At 40.1% G+C, this 22,473-nt stretch overlaps 1 protein-coding gene across 1 annotated transcript in view; it reads right to left on the reverse strand.

Moving 5' to 3' along the window:
* The window catches only part of myof (myoferlin), a 56,972-nt gene extending 34,499 nt beyond the window's left edge, over nt 1-22,473 (reverse strand). Inside the window, exons 1-16 of the mRNA XM_063003359.1 lie at nt 22,320-22,473; nt 20,763-20,818; nt 20,453-20,544; nt 11,656-11,764; nt 11,098-11,191; nt 8,624-8,742; nt 7,726-7,854; nt 7,223-7,285; nt 5,864-5,914; nt 5,756-5,786; nt 5,568-5,683; nt 4,330-4,456; nt 3,145-3,248; nt 2,186-2,254; nt 2,061-2,104; nt 1,417-1,499 (exon numbers count right to left, since the gene is read on the reverse strand). Coding sequence (XP_062859429.1) covers nt 1,417-1,499; nt 2,061-2,104; nt 2,186-2,254; nt 3,145-3,248; nt 4,330-4,456; nt 5,568-5,683; nt 5,756-5,786; nt 5,864-5,914; nt 7,223-7,285; nt 7,726-7,854; nt 8,624-8,742; nt 11,098-11,191; nt 11,656-11,764; nt 20,453-20,544; nt 20,763-20,818; nt 22,320-22,407 — 1,375 coding nt within the window. The 5' untranslated portion in view covers nt 22,408-22,473. The remainder of the gene's footprint in view (nt 1-1,416; nt 1,500-2,060; nt 2,105-2,185; nt 2,255-3,144; nt 3,249-4,329; nt 4,457-5,567; nt 5,684-5,755; nt 5,787-5,863; nt 5,915-7,222; nt 7,286-7,725; nt 7,855-8,623; nt 8,743-11,097; nt 11,192-11,655; nt 11,765-20,452; nt 20,545-20,762; nt 20,819-22,319) is intronic.

Raw genomic sequence — 22,473 nt, forward strand, 5'->3', positions numbered from 1 at the left:
TGCTCTTTTAAAACGCTGCATGATCTTGGCCACTGTGCTGCAGCTCAGTTTCAGGGTGTTGGCAATCTTCTTGTAGCCTTGGCCATCTTCATGTAGCGCAACAATTCGTCTTTTAAGATCCTCAGAGAGTTCTTTGCCATGAGGTGCCATGTTGGAACTTTCAGTGACCAGTATGAGAGAGTGTGAAGCTCTCACTACTAAATTGAACACACCTGCTCCCTATGCACACCTGAGACCTAGTAACACTTACAAATCACATGACATTTTGGAGGGAAAATGACAAGCAGTGCTCAATTTGGACATTTAGGGGTGTAGTCTCTTAGGGGTGTACTCACTTTTGTTGCCGGTGGTTTAGACATTAATGGCTGTACATTGAGTTATTTTGAGGGAAGAATAAATTTACACTGTTATATAAGCTGCACACAGACTACTTTTCATTGTGTCAAAGTGTCATTTTGTCAGTGTTGTCCCATGAAAAGATATACTTAAATATCTGCAGAAATGTGAGGGGTGTACTCACTTTTGTGATACACTGTATATATATATATATATTTGTATGCATTTTCCTCCAGATTTAGCAACTCAATTTTCTCTTCCGCTGCTGAGAGATACCAGATTACATCTGAGGAGAGCACGTCGCTGTACACGCCTCTTCCTACACGTGTACACGCCCTCCTCTTCTCACCCCTGCATTCTGCACAGGCGTCTCTTCCACCAATCAGGGTCCTTACACAGTGTATTAAGATTCACCCACCCACACATAGTCCGGTCCCCACCCTGCAGATACGATGGCCAATTAGTATCTGCGCTGCACTGCCAATTATGACCACTAGATGGCGCCCAGCCGACCGGAGGCAACACCGAGTTTTGAACCGAGGAAACCTTATAAGATCTTATAGGAGAAGACTAAGTGTTTAACTGACAAAATGAGGTCGTATAACCAGGGGCGCCGATAACTGTGTGTGTGTGTGTGTGTGGGGGGGGGGGGGGGTCACTGTACAGATATGAGTTTAATAATTAGGAGGCCGTCAGTTACAGTAAATATCTGAAATATTCCACATCATGTTAAAATGAAGATCTGCAATAATTCCTTTGCATGGTGAAGCAGCTGATAGTGTGGGTGTCAAACAGCCCGGGGGTCCTGGGTTCAAACCCTGTGTGTGGTCACTGTAAGGAATCATATCTAGCAGAATTGTTGGTAGGTGATCTGAACCCCGATTAAAACCCCCACAGAGAAACTCCTCACATGTAGAGATCAGAGGTAATGATCAAACCCAAGTCTTCAGGACCCATGTTGCCGTGCACCACCCTCAGTACCTGCTGCACTGCTGTCTTCTCATTTTATTTCTCATGTTGATTTATAGTAAAAATAATCAAACATCATTCAGAATCTGAGACAGAACCAGGGTGTAATACCTTCAGATTCACCACCAGATGACGCTATTGCAGTCAGATTTAGGTATGTGGTGCCGATGGCGTCATTCCTGGTCAGTCTGTCCCTGCACACACACACACACACACACACACACACACACACACACACACATTCAACAAGTCAGAGAGTCCCAGAACATTCCGGGTGGATCCTCTCAGACTTTCCACACTGAGTGGAAATGCACAGAGGGACAGGAACACCACAACACAGCTCTGAGTCACACACACACACACACACTCTCTAACACACTCTCACACTCTTACACACACACACACACTCACTCACACACACACACACACTCACTCTTACACACACACACACTCACACACACACACACACACTAACACACTCACTCTCACACTTACACACACACTCACTCACTCACACACACTCACACACACTTACACACACACTCACTCACTCACTCACACACACTAACACACTCACTCTCACACTCTTACACACACACACTCACTCACTCACTCACTCACACACACTTTAACACACTTAAACACATTCTCACACACTCCCCCCGCCCAAGGGGAACCGCCCGGTAACAAAACCTCCCATTACAAACCCACACACACACACTCCCACACACACACACACAGCTGCAGTAACTCACCAGTCGAACACCGTCAGTCTGATCCGTTCACACATGGATGGAAACTGCAGACGGAGGAAAATGTTTCAGTTTGTTTGTTTCTGAATGTGAACGATGGTGACGTGATGATCAGATCTCATTCTCACCTTCACCTGCAGGTTCAGAACCTGGTTCCACTCAGGGTTCGAATTCTTCTCTATTATTCTGGTGCAGAGCTGAAGAGAGAGACACAAACACAGATTAAACTAAAACACACGGTCACACGCTCATGATAAAAGTATTTGGACACCTGATCATGAGCCTGGTGGACAGTCCTAAACCATGGTCATTAATATGATGCCCCCCTTTGTAGCTATAACAGTCTCCTCTCTTCCAAAAAGGCTTTCCGTAAGATTTTGGACTATGCTGTGGGATTTGTACTCTTTCTGTTTATTGTAATTTATTTATTAGGATTGTAACGTGATGTTTTACACTTTGGTTCCATTCATGACAGGACAGGTAGTTCCAGGTTACCCATGATTCATCAGTTCAAGTTTAATATCAAACACAGACTCGGCACAATTTTGGTGTAAAGGAAAGAGCGAAGACTTAAATCTCACTGAGCATCTTTAGGATGAATTGGAATGCTGATTGTTAGCCAGGCTTTCTTGTTTAACATCAGTTCATGACCTTGTTTTGAAAGTAAGAGCGAGGGCAGCACGGTGGCTCGGTGGGTAGCACTGCAGTACCAAACATGTTTGTAAGTAAATCTGAGGTACAAATGTGGGTTTTTAAGTGAGATTGAGAGGAATAAATAATCTGGTTGGTTTTGATGGTTTGAGCAGAGCGTCCTGGTTCCAGTAAAAGAAAATCTGAAAGCTCTTAAATACAGTAAAACTTTAGAGAACCGCATTCTGTCAAATTTGTGGCAGAAGTTTGGGCACAGTGTACTCTCAAGGTTCAGCACCAGCGCACCATCACGGTCAATTAAACCCAGATCTTAATGCTCACCATCAATAAACATCTTTCCAGTAAAGCAACAAAATGATACAAACATTATTTTAACGCTCATGAGTGTCGGAGTTTCACAAACATACAATAAATATCACTGTCAGTGGTGGTTTACCTTCTTTCCAGCAAACCAAGCCTCAACAAACGGATCCACAAGATTCTTCTTATTGCTTTGCCCCCCGAACGCTTCCTTTAAGGACTGAGCGATGGAGTCGTCCACTGTAAGAAGAATTTCATTTCTGTTTATTAAGTGAAGATTATAATCTGCATTTACTCTGAGGGGTCTGAAACTCACAACCTCCTGATTCCAAACAAACAAATGAACCGTGTGATAAACTTGGTTTCCTGCACACTGATTTGTTAGAACCTCAAATAAATGGTTCTTATTTACAGTCCAATCATTTCCTGCTGGGGTGGAGCAGCGGGTTGGTATGATAGGCCACTACTGCAGAGACCCGGGTTCTAGTTTCAGTGGTGCTATCGACCGCCTACACTGACATGATTGGCTGTGGCTGAGGGGGGGTTGGCTGAGCCCTGTGATGGACTGGCACCCTGTCGAGGGTGTTCCTGCTTTGCACCCAGAGTTTCCAGGTAGTACTGGACCAGCAGCAACCCTGACCAGGATAAAGCAATTAAAAAAATAAGATTAAATTATAACTATAATGTAGTTTGGTGTAATTGGGAGGTGATTTACTGACCAAATGAAAAAATGCCAACGACGATGTGAATTTAGGACAGTTGTAGCCTAGTGGTTAAGGTGCTGGACTAGTAATACAAAGGTTGCTGGTTCAAGCCCCACCACTGCAGGTTGCCACTGTTGGGCCCTTGAGCAAGGCCCTTAACCCTCAATTGCTTAGACTGTATACTGTCACAGTACTGTAAGTCGCTTTGGATAAAAAGTGTCCGCTAGATGCTGAAAATGTGAATTTAGGTGCTAAATATTCTTTATAATCTCAGTGAGGAAAAACTTAGTAATTCAGCTTCTATTTAAACTGTTCTGCTGATTTTAATGATCCGTTCTAATAAAACATTATTTGTATTAAATTAGAGAAATAAAAGGTTTTTCACTAGCGATTTAGCCCCCCCCCCCCTGCAGTTTTGCACTAATGTGGAAAATAATTAGAAACACGAGCCGAGAACAAAGCAACACCGTGCATCAGTGCCACTTCTGCCCTGCAGTTCTCATGAATGCAGCGATTCTGAAGCTCCTGCAGCAGGAATGTTGAGGAAATCCCCGTTACATCAGGATGAATAATTCAGACCGAGCGCTGCTCTATTAAGAGAAGAATTTCAGACGAACTTTGTGGGACGTCTTCAGCACGAAACACTTTGAGCTGCAGTGTGACCCATCGGAGGGCGACTCCAGCCGGCAGCAGCAGGTTATTCTCCACATCATCATCATCAGCGCTCCGTTCCCTCATCTCCACCTACAGAACCAAGTACAAATACTGAAATAATCCAGACAATCATATTAAAACATCCTGAACATCTCAGACTGAACCTCGTCATTACTGTCTTTAATTCATCTCTCTACATACAGTCATATACACCAATCAGCCATAACATTATGACCACCTTCTCGTTTCTACTCTTACTGTCCATTTTATCAGCTCCACTTACCATATAGAAGCACTTTGTAGTTCTACAATTACTGACTGTAGTCCATCTGTTTCTCTACATGCTTTGTTACCTTCTTTCATCACCACAGAGCAGGTATTATTTAGGTGGTGGATGATTCTCAGCACTGCAGTGACACTGACATGGTGGTGGTGTGTTAGTGTGTGTTGTGCTGGTATGAGTGGATCAGACACAGCAGCGCTGCTGGAGTTTTTAAACACCGTGTCCACTCACTGTCCACTCCATTAGACACTCCTACCTAGTCGGTCCACCTTGTAGATGTAAAGTCAGAGACGATCGCTCATCTATTGCTGCTGTTTGAGTCGCTCATCTTCTAGACCTTCATCAGTGGTCACAGGACGCTGCCCACGGGGCGCTGTCGGCTGGATATTTTTGGTTGGTGGACGATTCTCAGTCCAGCAGTGACAGTGAGGTGTTTAATACCTCCAGCAGCGCTGCTGTGTCTGATCCACTCATACCAGCACAACACACACTAACACACCACCACCATGTCAGTGTCACTGCAGTGCTGAGAATGATCCACCACCTAAATAATACCTGCTCTGTGGGGGTCCTGACCATTGAAGAACAGCATGAAAGGAGCTAACAAAGCATGTAGAGAAACAGATGGACTACAGTCAGTAATTGTAAAACTACAAAGTGCTTCTATATGGTAAGTAGAGCTGATAAAATGGACAGTGAGTGTAGAAAGAAGGAGGTGGTCATAATGTTATGGCTGATCTGTGTACTTTTGTTAGTACAGTGTCTGCTGGTTCATGATCTCAGACTGAAACATTATTGTTAAAAGTTCAGTGTAGAGAAATAAATGAACCTCACTGTTCAGCTCCATTAATCAGTTATTTTATTGACCAGATGATTAATTATTGGTGTTTAATGTGAGTACTGATGATAGACGAGTACCGGAGGATGATCTCCTGTCCCGATGATGAACATGCTAACTTTCAGGTAGCCTTTCGCTCCACAGCTGGTGTCGTCAGGATCGTTTAACAGCAGCCATTTTCTCATGATGCTGTGAGCTGCAGATAAAAAAACACACCTCAGTTTCACTGATCATCATAAACACATTAAACATCGTGACTGAGACGTACCCGGTTCATCGTAGATAAAACCAACATCCACCTGAAGAGAAAATAAACAGATGATGATTAAATAGTGAGAGAGAGTAACGAACAAACACAGACGGTTCGTTTACTGACCTTAAATTCTCCCATCAAACTGTCGGCTCTGAGTGATGAGGAGTTATACACCTACAGCACAATAAATACAAATAAATATATAAAACACTCAAATATTACATTCAGCAAATACACAAACCCTCAAATATTCCAGTTAAATGATAAGTTATTATAATGTACATGTTTATATAATCGATTATAATGTAGAAATAGATTAATAATAAAAACATGTCGTAAAAAAACTGAGTTAATTATAATTCCACACAGTTTACAGGTAAATGTGAGAAGATTAAGTGATAAACACCAGATATAAACAATACTGTAAAATATATATAATATATAATAATGCATATACTCACCTCAAACCTACAATGTTACTTCACTTCGATCTTACCATAGCACACCATTCAGGCATAACATTATGACCACCTTACTAACATTGTTGCATAGGCTACGGCTTGCATAACGGGCTGTAACTGTACTGCAAGTCGCTTTGGATAAAGGCGTCTGCTAAATGCTGAAAATGTAAATGTAAAAATTGTGGTCCCCCTTTTGCTGCCAAAACAGCCCTGACCCATCGAGGCATGGACTCCACTAGACCCCTGAAGATATGCTGTGGTATCATTAACCTCTCCAGCAGTTTGAGCTACAGTAGCTCGTCTGTTGGACTAGACCACATGGACCACCCTTCACTCCCCACGTGCATCAATGAGCCTCGGCTGCCCATGACCCTGTCGCTGTTCCTTCCTTGGAGCACTTTTGATAAATACTGACCACTGCAGACCGGGACACACCCCACAAGAGCTGCAGTTTTGGAGATGCTCTGACCCAGTCGTCTAGCCATCACAATTTTGCCCTCGTCAAACTCACTCAGATCCTCACACTCGCTCATTTTTCTGCTTCTAACATCAACTTTGAGGATAAAATGTTCACCTACTGCCCAATAACAGGTGCTGTGATGAAGAGATCATCAGTGTTATTCACTTCACCTGTCAGTGATCAGAATGTTCTAAATAAAGTACATTAATAAAGAAAGGTGAATAAAGACTTTGTAAATAAATAAAACAAGCACTTTATTGCAAATCTGTTGTCATTATTGGCCACTAGAGTGTTCATTTGTATGAACAGTAACAGAAACGCTTCAGTAACGCTCAATCATTCATTTACTGCTGTATTCAAAACCACAACCAATAAAAGTGCAGCATCAGATTTATTGCGTTTTATCATTTCTTAAGTGTGAGTTGTGATATACCGTGATGTAAACACTGTTCTGTGGTAAGAATGAAGCCAGTGAGCTGAAGCAAAGAAAATTATTATCACACACAAACGGAGGTCACTGTTATATATCTGTAAATTTAAGATTTATATTTTTGTATTTACCCGTATGCTGACGTGTTGATCGAAGAGGTCTGACGGCAACATGTTGAGGTTGTAAAAGAACATCTGCAAAGAATTGTGGGAAAAAATATTAATGATTCAAAAACATTATTTAAAATACAGAAGATTTTAATACTCTGTAATGTGTAACTGAACAGTTCTGGACTGTGGGGATCTAAGTAATCTAATGTTTATTATTATTATTATTATTATTATTATTATTATACATTTTCTATTTATGCATTTTTTCCCCCAATTCTCTTCCCAATTTAGTCGTATCCGATTCCCCTCTACTGCTGCAGACCTCTACTCCTGACCGAGGAGAGTCGTGACTAACACACACCCCCTCTGATATGTAAGCAGTATCAACCGCTTCTTTTCACCTGCACCGGGCGGAGTCATACGGAGATCTGTATAGCACACAGAGAGTCCTGTGCTGTTAACTAAAAATAAGACTACCAAATACTATGTTCAGAAACTCTTTGAACGTGATTTTAAATGTCTACCTCGTCGTAGTACGGGTTATTTCCTTTCTTGATGCGAGTTCTGTGAGTTTCACCACAAACATGAACTTTCACAACGGGCTTTATGTTGTTTCCAGGCAACTGACGACCCTCAATCACTCGAACCCGGATCTAAAAAACAAACAGGTATCACATATATATTTATTTTAGACTTGCACTCACAAACTCCATGGTCAGAAAGGCTGAGATATTTTCTAAAATGCATAAAAAACTTTTTATTTAACTGACAAAAATAATCGAGTTTTGCAAATGTTAACAGATTTAGAATCTGATGCTGTAACACAATCCAAAAAAGTTGGGATGGGGGAGTGTTCCCTCTTGTGTTGCACATTGTTTTTGTCACTGGCGTTGGTTTTTGCATCTTTCAGTAATAACAGTCTGGATGGTCCTTTCTGTCCTCGACACAGGAAACTTAACGTCTGTTTTTTATTAAACAAAATAAATAATGAACAAATCTGACCGCAGCACGTTTCCACTGACTTCCTGTCCCTCTGAGATGGTTTGATGCATTTCTTTATGGAGCAGTGGCCTGTGTTAAGTACTCCAAAGCAATCAAGGATATATTTATCACAGTAGCATTTATCTCATATAGTGCCATCTACAGGCTGGAAGTTCTCTCACATTTAACAGTGGATTTTAGCCCTGCCCTACACAGACCGAGATTTCTCTGGATTCCATAAATACTATGATACTATGTACATTAGATGGTAAAAGATGGTATTTTAGCTGATACACACTGGCACACCTGTAGTATGTAGCACCTTCTCCCTTTTACTGCATTTTATGAAGTGTCCCAACTTTTCTAGAATGATTTGTGTATTAATTGGCATGAACCCAGTGATAGAACCCATCTGTATGCTTGGTATGGAAGCCCTTGTACCTGGAAGTCCTGTGGTTTGTTGGATAAAGGTCTGTGCTGAGTTCTAGTCCTGAGCTGAAGTCTTTGGTTTGGTTGAGCAGACGACGGTGCGCCGCCTGTATCAGCCGCATCATCTCCACCTGATCAACAAAACCAACAATTCAGAGGAATTTATTACACAAATCTAAAACATAAAGGATTCTGTTACTGATGCACCAGCCTTAATGTAAACAACACAACAATATAAGTCTTAATTTAAACACAGATCAACTGAATAATGTGAGCATCACTGTTGATTTAATATCTGAAACACTGAATCCCGGCTCTGCAATGCTCCCACTGTTGGGCCCATGAGCAAGGCCCTTACCACTCTTATCTCCAGGCCCACTATATGGCTGACCCTGCGCTCTGACCCTAGCTTCCAAACAAACTGGGATGTGAAAGAAAACCTGTACCATAGATGTATATATGATAAATTAAGGCGTTCCTAGATGTTAGGGCAGTGGTAACTTATGGTACTGGACCAGTGATCAGAAGGTTGCTGCTTCAAGCCCCAAGTGTAAAATGTTTTGGATAAAAGCTTCTGCTTTAAATGTAACTTGTGGTCAGTCAGGCCGTCTGTGTCCAGCTAATGAAAGCAGGTAAAACCACATTAACACAGACAAGTGTCATCAAACACTGTGTTTTTTTTTTTTTTTGGGAGCATTAATAAACTTCACTAAAATTCTGCTTAAATAATGATAAAAAACATAAAAATTGTGTATGAATAATATTAAAACCCTCATTTACCTTCAGTTTCAGGATAAATTGACTAAATGCCCATTTTCCATGGACAGGCTCTTTGTCTGAGTGCCAGTGACCCCTGTAGCACCAAGAGCTTTTAGAATTTAAAAGCAGATGTAGCAGAATTTATCAGCTAATTATTGGTCACCAACAGGTCATAAAAAAACTAAGATTTTTCCTGCTGCTCCTGTAAATCTGGTCCTCAAACCTGATCTGGTTTTTACTCCGGACGTCCTTCTATAACCCTCCTATTTCTATCCAGGCTTGGGACCTGCACTGAGAGGTGACACACAATTAAGTTTTTATTTGTTATATCCTCCTGAGACCCAGCAATTTATTTTTGTCCTCTGTGGGGGACATGAGTCTGAGATCTCTAACTCAAGCACCGTTTATGCTATCCATGTGAGTACTACTGTACTGAATAAAGTTTTTTCATTTTATTTATTTTATTGCATTTAGAAATGTACTGTATAAAGTACATCCTGGGCTTTTCAGTAATGTCACATTTGTGGGGGTGTGGCAAACAGAGCTCATGAACTTTCTTTTCAAAGTGGCTCCAATCTTATATTCCACATTTTATGGCAAGAGATCAGTTTTTTGCTGATATTTTGTTTCTGTTGCTAATAATCAAATTGTTTCATCAATATGAGAGTCTTGACTTCAATTTAAAAAGATTTCAGAAATGTCCAGCAATTTTAACCCTTTTAAAACACAACATTTATTCAATGTCCTCTGTAGTGGACAGCAGGACTTACTACCCCCTGTTTAGCCTATTTCTATACAAGGAAGCAAAGGGCTGATTAAGGCAGAGAACATTGTATTTAGAAATTATGCAGATTTAGAGCTGTTAGGAGATGAGGAAGAGGGCCAAGACTGTAGAGCTGTAAGAAGAGGAGGCCCAATAATGAGGTCAAAAAATATGGGACACTGCATTTGCCAAAACTGCTGATTGCAGTACATGCATCACCATGCAGGAGAGCAGAATGCAAAGGGAAAACATTTGTCAAATATATTAAATGGAACACATGTTTGTGTGTTTCAAAGACAAAATACTGCTTCCTGTTATTCCATGTGTGATGCTGTAAATGCTGTGTGATGTGATCTTTAGGTGACTGTTTAAGTGAATGCAGTTAAAAGAAAAAAGTTCCACTCTGAGATGTTTTTCGATGTCCACTACAAAGGACAGATAATAAAAAAAAAAAAAATAACATTGTTAAAAAATAAATTGTTGCACTATGTTTCTTCCAACCACAATCCTAAATACTAAAACCTTTTTTCTTCTGGGTCTCAGGAGGATATTTTGGCACTTCACTTATTTCACATCTTTTAAAGTTAAATTGTTCCACGTAAACAAACACAGAACAGTCGGGTTCCTCATTCAGCACACAGCGATACGAAGCTTTGGAACAAAATAACAGATGAAATGAAACTGTTTCCCAGATGATGAGATGCGAGTGTTTATTGGACACAGTGACTAAGCAAAAAAAAGAAAACCAGACTGAAGATAAAATGTTGGCAGAACAGCGGGGGAGTTTCTCTAATTCCTCACAATAAACAGATCAACACGTGAAGCTGCACAGAGAATAAAACCTGATCTGAGCACAGATACAGAATCCTCCTGATTTATCCTTCATCACTCTTTACTGCCTCATTTAAACATTTAAATTCATCCAGAGAGAAAAACAAACCCAGACAGAATGAGTTACGTGTACCTGCATTTCCTGCCACACCGCCGTCCGGCTGATCGTTTGGGTTGGGAACGGCACTGGCTGGTGGTTCATAACTTATTACCAGATCGATCGTGGCCTACAATAAAAATGTAAAGATTTAAACAATGTTATCACAGACAGTTTATCACAGACAGTTTATCACACAGACAGTTTATCACACAGACAGTTTCACACAGACAGTTTATCACACAGACAGTTTATCACACAGACAGTTTATCACACAGACAGTTTCACACAGACAGTTTATCACACAGACAGTTATAAAGAGTTTCAGTTTGATGTTGATGTTGAATATTAATATTTATTTCAAATCATTTGCATGAAATGTTAAAAATAAAATAAAAACTAAATGATTCTGATCAGACTTTGTAATGTTTGTGTGTTTGTTTACTTTGTAAGATTTCATGAGGAAATGAAACAGAAATCCAGGTCATTAATAAAAAAATACAATGATGAATTTCTGTTTTCCTTTTGCGGATTTTGTGAGTGTGGACGTGGATTTATTTGTGCACACAAAATATAAAAGAATAAAATACTTACACCAATATTCTGCCCACTTTCATTCACCAAAGCCAGATTTTTTGAGGGGAGCGACTTCACTTGATTGCTCGCTAGATCTGTTAGATAAACTTTAGCTGAGCCGAGAAACCTGTAACAAAAGATCAGATCAGATTTAATAATACAGAAAAGCATCAGTGTTAATAAAACTAAACATGATGTTACAGTACAGAATATTATTCAATTTTATTACTTTTATCCTACAAAGTGGATTTTACTGATACTGTAATGAGCCCCAAAATAACAAACCATAAATAAATAAGTAGAAATAATTATTGTAACCCCTCTCCGTCCCAAATGCAAATTTAAAAAAAAAAAAAAAAAAAAAAAAAAAAAAAAAAAAAAAAAAAAATCGAACAAAACCGATCAGCCATAACATAATGACCACCTCCTTGTTTCTACACTCACTGTCCATTTTATCAGCTCCACTTACCATATAGAAGCACTTTGTAGTTCTACAATTACTGACTGTAGTCCAACTGTTTCTCTACATGCTTTGTTACCCCCTTTCATGCTGTTCTTCAATGGTCAGGACCCCCACAGGACCACCACAGAGCAGGTATTATTTAGGTGGTGGATGATTCTCAGCACTGCAGTGACACTGACATGGTGGTGGTGTGTTAGTGTGTGTTGTGCTGGTATGAGTGGATCAGACACAGCAGTGCTGCTGGAGTTTTTAAATACCGTGTCCACTCACTGTCCACTCTATTAGACACTCCTACATTTACATTTACATTTTTGGCATTTAGCGGGTGCTTTTATCCAAAGCGACTTACAGTCTAAGCAATTGAGGGTTAAGGACCTTGCTCAAGGGCCCAACAGTTGCAACCTGACAGTGGTGGGGTTTAAACCAGCGACCTTCTGCTTACTAGTCCAGTACCTTAACCGCTACGCTACAACTGCACTCCTACCTAGTCGGTCCAGCTTGTAGATGTAAAGTCAGAGTCGATCGCTCATCTATTGCTGCTGTTTGAGTCGCTCATCTTCTAGACCTTCATCAGTGGTCAAAGGACGCTGCCCACGGGGCGCTGTTGGCTGGATGTTTTTGGTTGGTGGACGATTCTGAGTCCAGCAGTGACAGTGAGGTGTTAAAAACTCCAGCACACTGCAGTGCTGAGAATCATCCACCACCTAAATAATACCTGCTCTGTGGTGGGTCCTAACAAAGCATGTAGAGAAACAGATGGACTACAGTCAGTAATTGTAGAACTACAAAGTGCTTCTATATGGTAAGTGGAGCTGATAAAATGGACAGTGAGTGTAGAAACAAGGAGGTGACTCTGATATTAACCAATCCACCCTTCGCATGTTTTCTGTTACTGATGTATTGTGTAATGAGGTACAGCGGTGACGCCCAGCACTGAAGGGTCTGGACAGAGAGAACCGGCTCAGCACCCTCAGCATTCTACAAAACTCAGGAACTAAACAAGAGACTGAAACTGAATCTACTGAAGCCTGAAACCCACAAAAGCTCCTCAGTGTTCAGTCACGTGTCTGAAATAAGAGAAAGAGGAGAAATACGAGGCCTCCTCCCAACGCAAACACTCGGACCTAACCAGGCCAACATTACTCAGTTACTCGGTGTTACACAGAAACGTCTGACCTTTTTTACTCTGAAAAGCAAATGTTTACCTTATAAAAGTTTATGTGCTCACTAGGAGTGTTTCAGCTGCTGACATTGTGATACGATTCAGTGAACACGCCACATCCCATTAAGCTCGATTTAATTTTGTTTCATATTTATACAGTTTTATCAGCGGCTGATTTGAGAGGACTGTGTCGGGATGTAAACACATTACAGTCCCTGCACTCTAAGAAATTTCATTTTCATGTTTTTACCACCACTTTATCCTGGTCAGGGTCACAGTGTGGCTGTGAATCACTGGGCGTAATGAAGTAATACACCCCAGACAGGATGCTGACCCACCTTGGCCATCCACCGCCCCTTCCCCAAACACAGCCAGTGAACCCTGGATCCCAGCAGTAGTGAGCTAGTATAATTTATTACAGTACCATCCCAGCACCCACTCTTAGAAGTTAAACTATTACCAGGCTCAGTGTTCAAGATGTATTTTATGACTTTTTAATGTGTAAATAAACACGTGTTATGTACAAATGCAGTTCCACCTCTGTGATGAGTAAATGTGTGCTTTATTACTTCATCTACTGACAGTAAACAAACCTCCTACTAACCACACAGCATGTGTTTACATTAACACCTCATCTATTATCACACTCTACATTTATCTTGTTCTTTATTTAATGGCAGACCAGTCACTGTACTATGTGAGTATAATCAGTGATATTCCTTCTTATCAAGTTGAAAAAGACCAAAAATTGTGGACACCCCTTGATTATTGAGTTCAGTCGTTTTAGCTACACTCATTGATAACAGTCGTTTCATAGAAAACAATTCTATAAAATATTGTAAATACATCAGTGTCTGAAATTCTCACAGACACACACCAAAAACCATCCTCCCAGAAGAGTGGAGGCTGTTATATTTGCCAAGTGCGTTGTACAACCAAGTCATGGTGAGGTGTTCATGTGTGTTTAGCCACGTTCAGTAGTTCATTTCTCAAACATAGTTATGACAACAAAAAAGTAAATGCACAGTGCCACCATACATGTTTCAAGATGGGAATCAATCAAACAACGTTATTTCTAGGTGCTTTTATAGTGAATTTGTTTCAATATCAGGAATTTTTTTAGATCAAATGAATCCCAATCACGTTCATTCTGGCCATTTTGCTTCAAATAAACGATCATTAAACCTCCCAAAAGTTCAATCTTTGAAGCTTCATTTTCATTACAGAACAAACTCATGCGGTAAATCACAACACCGAAACACAAAGAACAGAAACACAAAAGCTCAGCTCGTGTTCTTCAAAACCAGAGCACATTTATCTGGGCGTGTTCCATCAGGAACATAAAGAAACACACATGAAGACGAAGGTACAGTTCTTTTCATGAAACGGTCCTGACTCTGATTGTGACCGGTTGCTAGTGTGAAGCTCGACACAGGACCATAATAACATTTATATTTATTATATCTAGCTCTCTTGATAAAATCTGAACTCTGCTGTAATATTTCACAACTCCAGTCCTGGAGCAGAACTACACTGCAGATGATTTTCATAATGAGAAACTGATTTATGCTTTTATAAACTAAAACAGATGTAATAGTGAAAGAAAAACATCAGGACAGACTCTTTACATCATGATTTTATCAAGTTCTCCTGGAAAACTCTAAATACTGAGGAAAATATTTAGGTTTTGTGCTGTTCTGCTGTACTGGAGAGTGGCAGTGCCAACTATACCAAGACTGCAAAAGTTAAGAAAAAACTTAAGTTGTCTGGACAAGAGTCATGACCTTAAACCTTACCAACACCCCTGCAGGCGGTGAGCCTGACCTCAACATCAGACCAACATCGTTACCTGACCAACACTAATGTGTGTGTGGCTCAACAGAAGTGAGTCGGGATCTGATGCTTTATTTAAATCTACATTTAGGAGCTCAAAGGTACCAAACATGTGGCCACATTTCATGGTTCAATAAAGTGTTGAAAGTTCAGTGATCATTTTCAGTTCAAAAATATTTACATTAAAATGAAGTGCTATACAACTACACTGATGTTTGGTTGTACAGTTATCATACAGTAATTTAGCATATTGTTAAATGTGTGGGTTGTAGATCAGTGGTGAAGTTTAAGGACTAGTGATTAAAAGGTCACTGATTTGACATCCACTGTCACGATTAAAATTGACTCTGGATAAACTGTGTAAATGTAGATCTGCTCTCTTATTCACTATAATTCCTGTATGTGTGAGCAGGAGATCTGGACTAAACCACAGTAACGGATGATTCATGTGATGGATGTGTACAAAAGCCTCGACTGCACCTACAACACAAACACTCGTTATAACCAGTCCTGTTTTATCACATGCTGATTGTTGGTTGATTCTGAAACTGTTCCTGGAAGAAAATTAGTGGATGTGTTTTACATCAGAGACTGATTTTACATTTACTTCCTGGTGATTTAGCACAGCGTAGCATAAATCAGGTTAAATCATGGATATCCTACAGTGGATGAAATTTTACATGGAGATTGTTCTGAACTTATTTAAAAGACATGAGAGTGAGAGTGTCTAGAAGTCAGTGCTGTCACCCTAAAATCCAACAAGGCTATAGATGTAATCTGCACTCTGCACAGGCGCCTCTCTATCTGCCAATCAGGGTCCTTACACAGTGTTTGAAGACCCCACCCACACAGTCCGGCCATCCCACCCTGCAGGCCAATTATGTTTGCTAGATGGTGCCCAAGCCGACCGGTGGCTTTGAACCGAGGAGTTCAGAATCTCGCCGCTGGTGTGCTAGTGGAATATTATTTTAATGATTATCAAAAATACAAACTGTTCGTAAACTAAAATTTAAAAAATCTATTTGTTCAACCTCGTACTGCCTTATCACTGATATATATCAAATAATATCTAGAGATTTATTATTATAATAAAGTGATTTTAGCTGATTTACAGACGGACGTCACAAAATTCCAGGATCCTGTTCCACCCACATTGGGAACCACTAAAATACAACAGTAAAATGGTTCTAGCTGCAGGGAAATCTGAAATGTTTGGGCATGTAGGACGAGGTGGTGGCCACGCTGACAGTAAACTCCACCGGGACAATACTGGATTGTTATTTAAATGTGTGGGAAGCCGTTCCCAGCAGGGCACAAGTTCATGTTCTCAGTATAAGAAGCTTGTTTTTGTTTTCTATGTTTTTCGACTCTCTTGGTCACTGCAGACTTTTCTCTCCATATGCTTCACATGATTCTGTTTCACCCTGAAACTGAACATCTCATCTAACTAATTCAGCTTTAGTGTAATGCTCAGATATCTAAATAACACAGATCATAAACATGAATTCAGCAAAATTAGTCCGAGGTTTTAACGAATCGTGAAAAAGTTTAAATGCAGCAACTACGGCTAAAGAAAAAAAATTCTCTTCAATCTGTTTTGTCAGGTTTACAATTTCTCCACAAACTGATCAAACCTGACTCCCTAGATCCTGTGCTGGCAGCTTTAATGTTTTCCACTTAACACTGCACATCCTCTCTAAACAGTTTAGGGAGTTTAAACAACCCTATAGAATAAAATCCCTGATGAAGCCTCCTCAGATGCCAGAGCCAGCACTGCCTGTGTCAGTAGTTCAGTCGTCATGACCTAAAGACCAAAACGTTCATTTACAAAATCAACAAGTTCACAGCATTAACCTGAACATGTGCCAACAGATTTACACTGATCCAAACCTTCAGGTGTTTTTGTTTATCTCTCCCTCCCAGTATTGCAGTGCAAGTCTAAACCTAGTGAATGGGTGTGAGTGGGACCGACATCGTAATCCTGAGAAATACCTGAGACCGAGAGAGTCCAATCAGCCGTCAGTTTCTCAACATACTGAGAGTTAAAAAACTGTTGCATAAAACTGAGAGAGAACGAGAGCAAGTGCAAACACAACGTCCTGAGCTTACATCTGAGAAACAGGTTATTAATTACACTTCAATTATTTCTTACACCGATCAGCCATAACATTAAAACCACCTCCTTGTTTCTACACTCACTGTTTAATCAGCTCCACTTACCATATAGAAGCACTTTGTAGTTCTACAATTACTGACTGTAGTCCATCTGTTTCTCTACATGCTTTGTTACCCCCTTTCATGCTGTTCTTCAATGGTCAGGACCCCCACAGAGCAGGTATTATTTAGGTGGTGGATGATTCTCAGCACTGCAGTGACACTGACATGGTGGTGGTGTGTTAGTGTGTGTTGTGCTGGTATGAGTGGATCAGACACAGCAGCGCTGCTACCTAGTTGGTCCACCTTGTAGATGTAAAGTCAGAGACGATCGCTCATCTATTGCTGCTGTTTGAGTCGCTCATCTTCTAGACCTTCATCAGTGGTCACAGGACGCTGCCCACGGGGCGCTGTTGGCTGGGTGTTTTTGGTTGGTGGACGATTCTCAGTCCAGCAGTGACAGTGAGGTGTTTAAAAACTCCAGCAGCGCTGCTGTGTCTGATCCACTCATACCAGCACAACACACACTAACACACCACCACCATGTCAGTGTCACTGCAGTGCTGAGAATCATCCACCACCTAAATAATACCTGCTCTGTGGTGGTCCTTTGGGGGTCCTGACCATTGAAGAACAGCATGAAAGGGGGTAACAAAGCATGTAGAGAAACAGATGGACTACAGTCAGTAATTGTAGAACTACAAAGTGCTTCTATATGGTAAGTAGAGCTGATAAAATGGACAGTGAGTGTAGAAACAAGGAGGTGGTTGTAATGTTATGCCTGATCGGTGTATATTACTGTTGAATGGTACATTTATGTTGTATATGAAGGTCACAGGTTCTAACATTATCAGCAGCATATAAAAAAGAAACCAACACCTCAGCGATGGCTACACCAGCTAACAGAATGAGTACAGTCTGAACATTTATAGGTAAAATCAGCACAATTATTGTATCTGAGAAAAATGACATTAAATATGTATAAACAATTATAATCAAGTTCTCCAAACAATGGAACCTTTCGGAGGTTTCAGCTTCACTCATTACCAACAGGTGTAAAATTTACTGTGGTAATTACATGCCAAAAACCAAAAAACCAAAAAAATGTAAGTATAACGAGGAATTCACTGTTCCAGAATCAATGTCCCCCTGTGCACAAGGTGAGGCTCATGATTTAAGAATTCAGGTGCGGTGGAACTCCAGTGTCCTGCACAGAGCTTTGATCTCAATCCCATCAAACACTTTTGGGTTACGTCTGCCATGAACAAGGAGCTGCTGAAACATTCTATACGCTCAGAAGCTGCTTGGCACCAACCTTCAGACTTAAAGCCCAAAGCAAAACTCACTAAGCTTCCGCTGCCCTTTAATTGTGTCTGTGTGATCAACAACAAACTACAACAACAAACCTTAGCTGAGCTAAACGCTGCTAATTTGGAACAGGATCGTCTCGTCTTATTTCTCCGACCATCTCTACATCTATGATGACGTAAAACTTGAGAGACCACCGACAACGTAATCCACAATCCAGCAGTTTTTAATTAATGGAAAACCTGCTTTTAATTATTCATGTTACTGGATATTTACAGTGTGACCAAAAGACTTTTAATTTTATATATATATATATTTATTTATTTATTTATTTATTTTTTTTTTTTTTTTGTTTATGCTTTTTTTTCCCTTTTAGGGCGTCCAATTGCCTGATTGTGTCACGCTTCCTCTCCACCAATGCCGATCCCCGCTCTGATTGAGGAGAACGAAGGTAACCCACGCCCCCTCCGGCACGTGGGCAGCAGTCATATGCATTTTGTCACCTACACTTTGACAAGTGCAGTGCAGCTCAGTGTTGTGTACGGAGAGACACACCCTGACAGCACTCTTTTCTCATCTCTGTGCAGGCGCCATCAATCAGCCAGCAGAGGACGTAATTGCATTAGTTATGAGAGAGAGATCCCATCCGGCTTAGTCCCGCCCATATCTGAACAACAGACCAATCGTTGTTCATGTGGCCGCTCAGCCAGAGACTCGATACTATGTATTCGAGATCCCAGCTCTGGTTCCAGCATGTGTTTTTACTGCTGCACCACCTGAGCAGCAAGACTTTTAATTTTAACCCTGATTTTTTTCTGAATTTAATACCACGTTTCATTACAAATGATAATCAATCTTCCAATGAGCAGATCAAATTTACACTCTAACAGACTGATCTGAGTTTTTGCTTTAATAATTGAATTCTGAAATTGAGTTTAATTTAACACAGACTCAAAACAAAACCTGTTCACTCACTGTTACACTGATTATGTGATTCGTAATTAAAAACACTGAATTGATCTTTAAACGTCGGACTTTTGGCCTCTACTGAATCTTTGAAAGAATTCAGGTACAGAAAAGAAACCCTGACAGGTATAATACAGTTATAATTCTACACCGATCAGGCATAACATTATGACCACCTTCACAATATTGTGTTGGTCCCCCTTTTGCTGCCCCATACGTAACAAACTGTACTGCTCTGTGTATTGACACCTTTCTATCAGAACCAGCATCTTCAGCAGTTTGAGCTACAGGAGCTCGTCTGTTGGATTGGACCACACAGTCCACATTTACATTTTCAGCATTTATCAGATGCTTTTTATCCAAAGCGACTTACAGTACTGTGATAGTATACTGTCTAAGCAATTGAGGGTTAAGAGCCTTGCTCAGGGGCCCAACAGTGGCAACCTGGCAGTGGTGGGGCTTGAACCAGCAACCTTTGGATTACTAGTCCAGTACCTTAACCGCTAGGCCACAATTGTCCACATGTGCATCAGTGAGAGTGCATTTTTCTGCTTCTAACATCAACTCTGAGGATAAAATGTTCACCTGCTGCCTAATATACCCCCCCCCCCCCCACACACACACACTAACAGGTGCCATGATGAAGAGATAATCAGTGTTATTCACTTCACCTGTCAGTGCTCATAATGTTATACCTGCTTTGTGTATATAAAATGCTTGACTTTAAGTGTAAAGCACTATTGCCAAAGTTTAGCTGCAAAAACATAATGTCAAACATCCTAAAACTGCAGCTAAACTAGTAAATGAAATTAGATTAGAAACTGATTAGATTACAGGAGAACAGATAACAGAATGTACCTCACGCTAACAGAATGCACACGCTAACAGTGTGTCCAGAACTGAGCAGCGTTCTGGTGTTTAACACTTACTTGTCTTTTCCAAGGGTCTCAAAGTCTTTTACGATAACATCAATGAAGGAAGAAGAATCAAGTGGAGAACCTTTCAAATCAAATACAAGGGTCTGAAAAATATAAAAAAGTATAAATATGAATAAGTGTTCAGATTCTTTTAAAATGGTTTAACTAATGACTCAATTTCACCAAATATCTGATTTTAACAATAAAAAATAAGTAATAAATAAATAATCCACCCGTGTTGGGTGTTTGGAACATAATAATCTCATATTGATACTCTGCAGCTTTATATTTATTTTTTACTATCGTACTATTTCAGTCTTACCTCCTTCCAGACTGGATTAACTTCACTGCTGACTGAGCGGGTTTTCTTTGTTTCACCTAAAGAAATAAAATAAAATAATAATCTATTAGGTGGGTAGCACTGTCACCTCACAGCAAGAAGGGCCTGGGTTTGAGTCCCTGGCTGGGTGGTCAGAATCCATTCTGTGTGGAGTTTGCATGTTCTTCCTCTTGTCCGTGTGGGTTTCCTCCGGGTGCTCCAGTTTCCTCCCACAATTACTAAGACATGCAGTCAGGACAACTGGTGTGTGTTTGCCCTGTGATAGACTGGCAACCTGTCCAGGGTGTCCATTTAATTGGACCCACCATGACCTTGACCAGGATAAAGTGGTGGTAAAACACACAATGAATGAATGAGAAAAATCTATTTACTATTTATTCAGCTCCAGTAGCAGCTTTATTCTGATCAGGTTCTCGGTGGCCCTAAGCCCGATCTGGAAAAACTGAAGGCGGGGCAGGAATACCCCACAGAGTGCCAGTCCAGAACAGACCATCACACATTCAACATTTCATTTACACCAAGGGGGCAGTTAGTATTATCTAGTGAATAATCCACATCATACAGTATGTGTATAAATACAGTAATAGTTCAGTTCTACTGTAGCCAGACACATAAGGGTAGTGTTAGCTTAGTGGTTAGGGTACTGAAGAGATAATCTAAAGCTTGCTAGTTCAAGCCCCTTTGGATAAAAGCACCTGAATGACTGACACAGCATGTTGTAACACACTGACATTATTACACAGCAAAACCCAGAGCTGAATTAACACCATGTACTGTATTAACATTTTTACTTTTTACACACTATTTATAGGATCCCCAGGTGTTCAATACCAAAAAACGTTTAGCATAAATCAATGCAACAACATTAGGGTGTAGGTCTTAATTTAACATTCTCGGCTTAACACTGTCAGTGTTTATTAACACCTTCATAAAACAAAGTCTTCATTCAGTTCTTCTAGTTTTAGCAATACATTTAACACAGGAGTATTTAACACCACAACTGCTCATTCAACATCAATTCCATTTCTAACTTTTATTCATATTTAAGTTACCTAGTTCATTCAGCACTTCATGTGTTCAGTAAAGTTTATTCTAGCACTTCATCAGATCATTTAACACTAATTAATATTTATTCTAACAAAAAATTTTAATTCAGCACTTGCAAAGTGTTCAGTTACAGTGATTTAATACAGATGTGTTGTTTTAAAAACATTATTGCTATTCACTGTCTAAATTCAGTATTTAAGTATGAATGTTATAATAACTTTATTATATCTTTATTTATTATAGCTTACAAAACTGTATTTAGTTCTGAGATGCTCTTCTGTAAGTCTCTCTGGATAAAAGCGTCTCCTAAATACTGAACATGTAAATGAGATGCACATACACAATATCAAGTAGTTAAGAAGTTCACACATGCGATCTAAAATAATAAAATACCCAGTAAAACTATTGTAAAATTGTACTTAATGATTATTTAATGATTCAGTCATTAAAACTCTGTGGTGTCTCTGTGCAGCTCCTGGATGTTTTTTTTACCTTTAAAGACGATGGATGTGATGGGGTCCGGGTTACCGAGCTTCTTTTTGGGAAGACCCGCCGCAGATTCCACCGCGACACGCAGCATAATGACAGAAATAAAGTTTTAAAAGTTCTATTTTATTCTCTCATGATGGCTCAGTGTTTTGTTCTG

This window comes from Trichomycterus rosablanca, chromosome 10 (assembly GCF_030014385.1).
Source record: "Trichomycterus rosablanca isolate fTriRos1 chromosome 10, fTriRos1.hap1, whole genome shotgun sequence".
Classification (NCBI taxonomy): Eukaryota; Metazoa; Chordata; class Actinopteri; order Siluriformes; family Trichomycteridae; genus Trichomycterus; species Trichomycterus rosablanca.